General features: G+C 39.9%; 1 protein-coding gene across 1 annotated transcript; it reads left to right on the top strand.

The window, feature by feature from the left end:
* Positions 1–6692: 6692 nt before the first annotated feature.
* On the top strand, positions 6693–7956 carry LOC120042493 (zinc finger protein 239-like). The gene has a single exon (XM_038987326.1). It carries the CDS (start codon positions 6693–6695, stop codon positions 7815–7817), a length of 1125 nt encoding a protein of 374 aa, XP_038843254.1. The 3' UTR covers positions 7818–7956.
* Positions 7957–11584: the final 3628 nt, after the last annotated feature.

Below are 11584 nucleotides of genomic sequence, written 5' to 3' on the forward strand. Positions count from 1 at the left end.
ATCTTTTACCAGATCTAATGTGTTATGTATTCTCCAGCATTCCTTTCACATTTCCATAAACTTCAAAGTCTTTCCTTTCAAATGGTATCAAGAATATGCATATCCTTGCTTCAGGTCCTGAGCTACAGGCAGTAGGATTTGGGTATGTCAATAAAGGTGAAAATGGGTGGATCCAATATTCATGAACCTTCACTGTCTTCATCGCTGAACTAGCAACAATAACTATTGTCTATTGTTATTCTGAATGACCTTCCTGGCCAAATGGAAGCCAAGCTAAATACAATGTTGGCGTCAGTTTTGAGGTCTTTGGTTTTGCAAACATTTGTTTATTAGATTATATTTCTCATTAAGAATAATGTTGTTTTAATTCTATATAGGTCATGTGTTCTCTTATTGGTCAATTATTTGAATTAGAATATAGCAACTATGCTGTCTCAATCACTTACAGTGCCTTTGGAAAGTGTTCAGACCCCTTGACTTTTTCCACATTTTGTTATGTTACAGCCTTATTCTAAAATGGACTAAATAAAACAATTTCTACACATAATACCCCATAATGACATCATAATACCCCATAATGACAAAGCGAAAACAGGCTTTTTTGAATTTTTTTCACATTTCTTAAAAACAAATATCACATTTACATAAGTATTCAGACCCTTTGCTATGTGACTCAAATTTGAGCTCAGGTGCATCCTGTTTCCATTGATCATCCTTGAGATGTTTCTACAACTTGAATGGAGTCCACCTGTGGTAAATTCAATTGATTGGATGTGATTTAGAAAGACACACACCTGTCTGTATAAGGTCCCACAGTTGACAGTGCATGTCAGAGCAAAAACTAAGCTGTGAGGTTGAAGGAATTGTCCGTAGAGCTCCTAGGCAGGATTGTGTTGAGGCACAGATCTGGGGAAGGGTACCAAAACATTTCTGCATCATTGAAGGCCCCTGTTTTAGCCCCCTACAGTAAAAGGTTATTCATGGAGTAAAATGATCTGTTTAAGTCATTAGTAAAGGGCACATCATTAAGAATACAAATATCTTTTATTTTGTGGTCTATATCCTCTCAATCATTTATTCTTTCATAAACAGAAAACGTTTACCTAAACACAACATGTGTTCAAGTGCCCCTCTAGGTTCCAACCTCTTGACCATTAAATCTGGATAGCTGACAACTATTTTTAAAAGGGTAAAAGTGATCTGTTTAGGTCGTCAGTAAAGGAAGCATAGTTAAAGAGTACAATGAACCTTTCAAAGAGGATGGTGTGAGGCCTCTGGGGATTTTTGGTGGGGTTGACTGAGACATCCCACTGACACTCTTTTATGGGGGGTAAAATGTATCTGTTTAGGTCTTCAGTAAAGGGGACATCTTAAATATTACAAGGACCCTTTCAAAGACTGAGACATCCCCCGGACATCCACCCCGAGAACTATTTTTAAAATAGTAAAAATTATCTGTTTAGGTCATTAGTAAAACATATGTTTTGAAAGACACTTGGGGGTCCAGGTTGTTAGTTATTTTGTGTACATATAGTTCCCCTGTGTGCAAGGGCCCCCTAGATTCACAACTTCTTGACCCTTAACATTCCCAGCGAAGGGGAGAGACAGAGAAAGAGAGAGAGATTTAATTCATTGAAGGTAAATTACATTTTCTTTCAAACATTTTCTTTTATTCAAAAACTTTAGTCCAGACATTTAAACATACATATTACAATTATGAAAGTGTATTATGTCATATTAAATACTAAATTGTCACTGATGTTTTTTTACTAAAGACCTTTAAATAGATCATACATGTTATTATTACACATAGCAACACCACATGGTAGCAACACCACATTTCAACAACATGGTAGCAACACAACATTTCAACAACATGGTAGCAACACAACATGGTACCAACACCACATGACAACAACATGGTAGCAACACAACATGGTAGCAACATAACATGGTAGCAACAAAACATGGTACAAACATTATTGGGCACAGACAAGAGCACAAAGGCAAGAAGGTAGAGACAGCAATACATCACATCAAGCAGCCACAAGTGTCAGTAAGAGCGTCCATGATTAATTGAGTCTTTGAATACAGAGATGGAGATAAAACTGTCCAGTTTGAGTGTTTTTTGCAGCTCGTTCCAGTCGCTAGCTGCAGCGAACTGAAAAGAAGAGCTACTCAGGGATGTGTTTGCTTTGGGGACCTTTAACAGAATGTGACTGGCAGAACGGCTGTTGTATGTGGAGGATGAGGGCTGCTGTAGGTATCTCAGATAGTGGGGAGGGAGGTCTTAGAGCGTTTATAAGTAAGCATCAACCAGTTTACAGAGGAGTATAGAGTGCAGTGAGGTGTCCTATAAGGAGCATTGGTGGCAAATCTGATGGCCGAATGGTAAAGAACATCTTGCCACTCAATGTATCCTACCATGACTATATCAAACCCAACTCCATGTGTTGCCACTATCATGTATCCTACCATGACTATATCCAACCCAACTCCATGTGTTTCCACTATCATTTATCCTACCACGACTATATCCAACCCTACTTCATGTGTTGCCACTATCATGTATCCTACCATGACTATATCCAACCCTACTCCATGTGTTGTTACTATCATGTATCCTACCATGACTAAATCCAACCCAACTACATGTGTTGCCACTATCATGTATCCTACCATTACTATATCCAACCCCACTCCATGTGTTACCACTATCATGTATCCTACCATGACTATATCCAACCCAGCTCCATGTGTTGCCACTATCATGTATCCTACCATGACTATATCCAACCCAACTCCATGTGTTGCCACTATCATGTATCCTACCATGACTATATCCAACCCTACTTCATGTGTTGCCACTATCATGTATCCTACTTGGCTGAAGCTTTGATCCAGTGGAAGAAGTATTGAGGAGCAGGGAGGTTAAAGGTCACTTCAGGATACAGCTGTTACTCTACACTATCCCTAGATAATCAAGTAATGAGATTATTTTGGGCCTTATCAAATCTGTTTTATTGTTTTACCTAATTCTTTAAAAAAAAATGTTTTAACCTAATTCTGTTTTCTCCATTTAGTTTTTCCAGGTTTCTGATGTCCCTGTTTTTCTGTTTTTCTCTCTAAATCACACTGTTAATAGAAAAACAACAACATTGGATGTTCTAAGTCCACAACAATACTTAAACCACATCAGGAGACCACTTTTGAAGTCTGAGGAAAATATGAAAATTGTATTTCAGGTGTAGATACCGTTTAATTCAAGTGGCACCAGCAAGAGCCTTGCTTGGTTGGTGGTGTCTCTGTAGCACACATGTGATTGCAGAGTCTGCTGAACAAATCACAACAGGATTAATGCAAATAATCATGATATCATTCTGCCAGGTAGGCATAGACTACTTTGTCGTTAACATTTAATTGACGTTTTTGGGAAAGCTTTTCCATCATCCAGAAGATAGTTGTCATTAGCATCATCGCTAACAGCTACACATAGTGGTAGACAAATGCACTCAGACAGGGGCATTTCCTGGCTGTTTCCCTATCAGAAAGTTGAAGGAAAATACAAATCACTGAGGCTAATTTAACGACGACTTGCAGGCAGTGGGTTCAGAATAACTATGACAAAAAATGAATACAAATTATACCACCACCCAAAAGGGCACTTTAGAGACAGGAAGGGTAAAGGGGCATGTGCTCTACACAGGTAGAGTCCTATCTGTCCATGTTACCTTTTGCAAAGTGGGCACTGCTTTATGTGCTAACACCAACACTCACCTAAATATCCCATATGCCACTGGGTGGGAGAAGTTTTCATTGTTTTTGGGCATCATTATGTGAGGTGTTATGTGTTGTTGGTCAATTTAGCTCGGAATATGCCACCCTCTTCAATCTGTCACCTAATCCTGCCTAATGGGCAGGTCAGCCCTGGAGGAAAGTATTGGCTGTAAGAAGTAAGAGAAAACATAACATCTGGTTGTTTTTAAATGTTCTTATGACATTGCTTGCCAGAATAGTAATGGAGATTTTTCTTCCAATCTGCGTTTCCCATTCCAGTCAGCAGATGACGATGTGATGCTTCTTGCGTGACGTATAATCTAGTGGACGGGGCTTCTTCAACAGACAAAAGGCTACAGATTCAACCAACGTGGTGGTTTGCTAGCGAACATAAAACTGAAATATTGAAGCTCTTTAGACTAATGTTGTATATTACTCTTAGTGTTTAGAACACAACTATGTTTACGTTTCTACTAGTTCATTTAAACGTAATTTGCTTGTTAAATTAGCAAATGTGGTAAATTGATAATGCACTAGGCTAATCGACCGGAGCATGAGCTCACTAAACTAGACGGAGAAAGAAGCTCTTGTGAAATTAGAGAAAGAAGCTTGTAGAATGAAAAAGGAGGAAGAGGAGGCTATCACATTGAAAGAAGAAGAGGATGATATTACAGTGAAAGAGGAAGATGGGAAAGAGGTTGTCAGAGTGGAAGAGGAGGAGGTAGAAGCTTTCAGAATCAAAAAGGAGGAAGATGCCGTAACATTGAAAGAAGAGAATGTAGTGAAAGAAGAGGAAGAACCTTTTGGAGTAAAAGAGGAAGAGGAGGCTATCTCAATAAAAGAGGAGGAGACGGAAGTTCCGATTACCACCAGTGAGTACTGTCTTAAAAACAGGGGCACAAACGATGCAGTTGTTGAACTAATGGGGTCTAATTTGTGGAACGTCCCAACAGGAATCTGTTCCAAAATCTTCGTAAAGTACAAGGATGCCAACAAACGCCGCATGCAAAGTAGCATGGTCAATTCACCGACCTAACACGCTGCCGAATAGGCATCAACTCACCACGTAGCTTATTCTTAATGTTTGTCCGTAGGCTACCAGAGTGGATTAACGTGGTGAGTGAAACACGTAATGAAATAGCCCACTCCCTCCCCGGTATCTTATTCCGCCTCTATACAACTTTGTATGCGCCGTTTGTTGGCAACCTTGTTATTTACGAAGTTTTTGGAACATATTCCTGTTGGAAAGTTACACAAATTATAACCTGAACTAATGTGTGGTTTTAAAGGGGCATTCTACTGAAGTTCTACACTTGAATATGTTGTTCAGTACTGTAGGAAATGTTGAAGGGTCAATCTGCCATTGGTACATATATTTTGGGGTCTTTTAAATTCGATTTATTGAATTATCCATGTGGTCTATAATGAAGTGCACTTAATTTGGTATAACAGGCTTTTAAAATGCAATACTGATGCATCATTTCTACTTAAAATATCAATGGGGTGCAAAAGGCCTCTGCATCACAAACAATATATATAAAAAACATAATTAAGTGGCCAATTTAGGTCCTTTTTAGACATATTAATGGCTCTGGTAAGACCCTATGATTGCAATAGAAGATCATAAGTTGACTGTCTGTTTGATGTTGTCATTCACACAGGAGAGAAACATGACTATCCTGGATCCTCTGGGGAGCATCAACAACATCCTGATGCTGACGAGGCAGAGAAGAGTCTCTCCAGATCAGAACACCAGATGGTACAGCTTGGTCTGGTCTAGCATACAGCTTGCTCTATCTGCGTCTGGGCTGGGTTTCTGTAAAGCACTTCATGACAACAGTGACATCAGCATCCATAATGTTATGTGTCTGTGTCCCCTCTTTATGGTTACCAGGATAACGCTAGCCCTTCCTCCCTCCTGGAGTCCCCGTGTCGTGCCTCTCCCGGTAGCACCTTACTGCTGGGTATGAAGAGGTTGTCTGTGCTGCTGGTGGACTGCAGGAAAACAACGGGGCTAAGTGGAACTGTGAGAGGAGGAGAAGAGAAGGAAGGATCAGATTTGACACATCAAAGTAAGTGCTGTAATTTACTGGTATCTGTTCCAAAAAGGGCTGTCCCCGACTAATACAAATACAGCTTTGCACACTCTTGGCATTCTCTCAACCAGCTTCACCTGGAATGCTTTTCTAACAGTCTTGAAGGAGGTCTCACATATGCTGAGCACTTGTTGGCTGCTTTTCCTTCACTCTGCGGTCCAACTCATTCCAAACCATCTCAATTGGGTTGAGGTCGGGTGATTGTGGAGGCCAGGTCATCTGACGCAGCACTTCATCACTCTCCTTCTTGGTCAAATAGCCCTTACACAGCCTGGAGGTGTGATGGTTCATTGTCTGGTTGAAAAACAAATGATAGTCCCACTAAGCGCAAACCAGATGTGATGGCGTATCGCTGCAGAATAATGTGGTAACCATGCTGGTTTATTGTCCCCAGCACAAGGTGCACCTGTGTAATGACCATGCTGCTTAATCAGCTTCTTGATATGCCACACCTGTCAGGTGGATGGAATATCTTGGCAAAGGGATGTCAACAAATTTGTGCACAAAATTGGACAGAAATAAGCTTCAGTGCGTATCGAAAAAGTCACATTCTGTATCGTACAGCTATGAAGGTTATATATACAACCACCTGCTCGAAAGGAATCAGCGACGTCTGTGTCTTGAGTGTCATAGAACTGTCTAGTTCTTTGTGTTCTGACTTCTAAATCAGAATGAGTAAAATAAGTAATGTAAACATATTATCATTAATTACCAGGAAGCTGTACAACATTTGTTTTACATTTTGACATGTTTGAGAACTTGCCTCTGGTTATTGAGGGATCTGATTTGGATTAAACCTCATAGCAAGGCGTTTTTATCATGTGGAGGTTTCATTCAGGTCTCTCTTTAAATAAACACTCTTTGGCAGGAGAAAAACAAAACTCGGAGGGACCAGAGCCAGAGACGTCCAAACCAGCAAGACGACACCTCTGCTCCCAGATTGGAAAGAGTTTCATCAAGTTAGGAAACCTGAAAGTTCATGAGCGAATGTACACAGGGGAGAAGCCATACCATTGCGCCCACTGTGTTAAGAGTTTTAAACGGTTAGACACCCTAAAATCTCACGAGCGAACACACACAGGGGAGAAGCCTTTCCATTGCTCCCAGTGTGGAAAGAGTTTTAGCCAGGTAGGAAACCTGAAAACTCATGAGCGAATACATACAGGGGAGAAGCCTTTCCATTGCTCCCACTGTGGAAAGAGTTTTAGCCACTTAAGAAATCTGAAATCTCACGAGCGAACACACACAGGGGAGAAGCCTTTCCATTGCACCCAGTGTGGAAAGAGTTTTAGCCAGTTAGTTAACATGAAAAGACATCAGAGGATACACACAGGAGCAAAGCCACACCATTGCTCCCAGTGTGGAAAGAGTTTTAGCCAGCCAGGAAAGCTGAAAGCTCATGAGCGAATACACACAGGGGAGAAGCCGTTCCATTGCTCCCAGTGTGGAAAGAATTTTATGCGGTTAGACACCCTCAAAACTCATGAGCGAATACACACAGGGAAGAAGCCATACCATTGCGCCCAGTGTGGTGAGAGTTTTAGCCAGTCAGGAATCCTGAAAGCTCATGAGCGAACACACACAGGTGAGAAGCCTTTCTATTGCTCTCAGTGTGGAAAGAGTTTTAGCCAGTCAGGAATCCTGAAAGCTCACGAGCGAACACACACAGGGGAGAAGCCTTTCCATTGCTCCCAGTGTGGAAAGAGTTTTAGCCACTTAAGAAATCTGAAAGCTCATGAGCGAATACACTCAGGGGAGAAGCCTTTCCATTGCTCCCAGTGTGCAAAGTGTTTTACCCATTTAGGAAATTTGAAAGAACATGTGAGACTGCACACAGGGGAGAAGCCTTACAAGTGCTCAGATTGTGGGAAGATATATTGCTCATCACAGTCACTAAAACGTCATGTGAGAATCCACACGGGAGAGAATAATTACTTATCCTAGTGTGTAAATTGATATTTCACATCACATTGACTTAAAATTCATCAGAGAACATACACAGTGCTCCCGTTGTCTTATATTGTTGACTGGTAATGTTTTTACCTGTTTATATCATATGAAATGAAAATGGTACAAAGTATACTCAAACATATATGTTTGTTTTTATTAGAAAACATGAATTGAATATGGAGTCTGTCAGTTTGAATATAAAGTAGATCAGATTCCATGTGTTTAAATGGTCCTTTTTAAAACTCTGTTTGTGTTTATCTGGGTGTCATTCCTACAGCACTACAGATAATACAGTGATATTTGGATGTGATGCATTTGTTCCATTGTTTACATTTGCATTGTTGGCCCACTGATGATTTAATGAAATGAAAATATTCACAGACTCTGTAATGGAAAATGTTAATTGTATATGTGTCCACATAACTGAGTATGTGACTAACCTTGTGAAACTGTCCTATTATAATCTCCTGTTCCTGGGAGTATCATCCTGCGTTGCAAACCAGCTGCACCTGCGTCCTTGTATGAATAAAGTCCCTCCCAGGAACAGGAAACTATAAAGATATGTGCTCATCACCCAATGCTTCAGGAATTCAGACTGTCTACACTGCGCTGTGTAACTGTTATTCTCTCTGAGCTCAGAAATAAAGAATCTTGGTTTGACTTGGACTCCAGCAGATCCTTATTTTATAATATCCACCACAACTCTCCCACGGATTGCTGTTTATCATTGTCTCAATGAAGAGTTCCTCGTTCAACTTTCCTGGGGTCATTTACAAGCCTCCCACTGGTTGAATAAACGTTGTTTCCACGTCATTTCAACAAAACAAATCCACGTGATGATGATAGATGTAGAAAACTGATTGGATTTGTAAAAAGCCGTCAACATCAGGTATTTTTATTTGTTTTTCGCCTAACTGGCAACCTAAATCCAGTGACTGCTGACATTTTTAGTTTCACCCAACTGGCAACCTAAATCCGACTCAAAGAAATGTAAATAGAAACTAGATGTTGAACTGACGTCTGTGCCCAGTGGGCTGGTTGGAATAAGTAGCAGGTGTTGGATCAATATCCACCGTAGTAGCTAAGTTTCCACCTGCTGTTAAAGTGGCAGTGTTTCTATCAAACACACTTATTGCGGATAAAAGGCTTTTGCTGTTACATTGTATTGTATTGTTACATTCTGCATGAAACAACATATGCATTTTTAACATTCCCATGTACTGAATAAGAAAAATACAAATTAACAAGTTAAAGTTAAGTTAAATGGGTTTCCATCACATTTTCAACTCTACTGATGTTTTTTTTTTTAACTTGTGTTTATATAGAAAACGTGTTCTTGGCACATGCACTGTAGCCAGCAGCTCACAGATACAGTGCTGGTAGGCTACCTACATGATGAGATTATTATGGATAAGAGACATATTCTTTTATTTGTCAAATGGCAACTAAGCATCGATCATGTCACCAAAATAAGACCCTCAATATATTGGAATGGAGCATCAAGCTCATCACGTGCAGTTTCACCACCCTGTGAAGTTCATTACTTATTTCATCTGTAGCCTAATAAACTGCATGGTTTCCCAAGTTGTAGAGGGAGGACCACACAACATATCATCACGTGACTCCAAGTTAACTAAGATGTGATGGTTATTATATAAATATTTGCACATGAAGTAGTTTCCACCGCCATTTCTCACTAAAACGTTTTTACTGGCACAAAATGATCCCACCATGTAAAACTAACTAATAAATTGTCTGTCTGCATTTATAAATTGTTCAGGCATATCCTGTTTCCGTCAGCCCGGTCATTACTTTGGAAATGGTTGGATCAATATCCACCTTCATGATATGGATGAAGCCTGATTTGGAATGTCTGAGTAGTTCTATCTGATGTCATAATACATCACTCTGATAATCAAGTGATATTTAGAATGTCTGAGTAGTTCTATCTGATGTCATAATACACCCCTCTGATAATCAAGTGATATTTGGAATGTCTGAGTAGTTCTATATGATGTCATAATACACCCCTCTGATAGTGATCCATTTGCTCCATTGTTTCCATGTCAGTTGGTTTCCCACTCTGATGATTTATATCTGACAGAGGGGCTTTAAAGGAATAGTATGGTCACATTTACAGGTTGTGGCTCAGTATTCTTAGTATGATGTGAAGAAAGAACAATTACCTATTTATTAATAATGTATTTTCCTAATCAGCTTCTACATCTGCGTAGAGACAAACAGCATCTTAAAATTTATAAAGTAATAAGTATACACTTCTATTTTCACAATTTGAATGATTATTAATCATAAACTCCTATAGCAACAATACACTGCAGCTTTGACTTTAAGAAGAGAATGGGCTGATGGGTGTTGGTGCTACTATATAAGTAAGGCTGTCCAATATGAATGTTCAATACACACAATAGGTTGATCAGTAGCCAGTTAGCTAGCTGCTACAGTCCAATATGAATGTTCAATACACACAATAGGTTGATCAGTAGCCAGTTAGCTAGCTGCTACAGTCCAATATGAATGTTCAATACACACAATAGGTTGACTGGGGAGATGATTTCCCAATAAGAGTCCTGCAATAAGAGCTAAGATGCTAATATTTGTGTAAACTATATATATTTGTGTTCTGTTGTTGTCACTGAGGTGGCTGATGTCCCACTCCATAGTTAAGGCTGAACAGTGACTATAGGAAGTCTACACCCCCTTGACATTTATTTCACATTTTGATCCCTTAAAATTACATCTAAAAAGGATTAAATTCGATTTTATAGAACATGTTCAACAATTTGTTTTGTTTTATATTATAATTGGATAAGTCCCCCCCCCCCCCACTGAGGTGGGTTTTAACTTTTTACCTGGGCTTTGCTCCTTTCACATTTATTTTGATCCTGACAAACTCCCCAGTCCCTGCCGGTGACAAGCATACCCATAACATGATGCTGCCACCACAATACTTATTGTGTGGTTAATGTGTGGTCTATCTCCAGGTCATCAGACTGTTAAATAGTCACCTCTAGCCGGCCTCCGCCCAGTACCCTGCCCTGAACTTTAGTCACTGTTACAAGCCGTCTACCACCCAGTACTCCACCCTGTATTCTAGTCAAGTCTCATCCTATATAACTACTGCTGTTCACACCTTTCCTATTAAAATACGCTCCAGAATGTCTATACACACAATCATATACATTGTAAACAAACTGTATAATTATATTCCGGACTCTGACATTAATCGTTCTACTATTTCTATAATTCTTCATCCTTAAAATAAATTGTGGGGATTTGCATTTATTGTTTTGTTAGATATTACAGCACTGTTTCGCTACACCCGCGATAACATCCAAGATATATGTGAATGCAGCCATCATCCAGCCTCTCAGAAGCCCATGTTGAGCCAGCAGTGTTTTCACTATGGAAGAGGGAGCAGGCAGCCATCATGGCAGCTGATGACAGGAGTGACAGCCTTGGACACACAGCAAAGTTTGACACAGTCAGTGTTGTTGAGCAGAGAATCAACCAGATTGTCCACAGTCAGTGTTGTTGAGCAGAGAATCAGCCAGATTGTCCACAGTCAATGTTGTTGAGCAGAGAATCAACCAGATTGATTCACAGTCAGTGTTGTTGAGCAGAGAATCAACCAGATTGATTCACAGTCAGTGTTGTTGAGCAGAGAATCAACCAGATTGATTCACAGCCAGTGTTGTTGAGCAGAGAATCAACCAGATTGATTAACAGTCAGTGTTGTTGAG

The sequence above is a fragment of the Salvelinus namaycush genome, unplaced genomic scaffold, assembly GCF_016432855.1.
Source record: "Salvelinus namaycush isolate Seneca unplaced genomic scaffold, SaNama_1.0 Scaffold7, whole genome shotgun sequence".
NCBI lineage: Eukaryota > Metazoa > Chordata > Actinopteri > Salmoniformes > Salmonidae > Salvelinus > Salvelinus namaycush.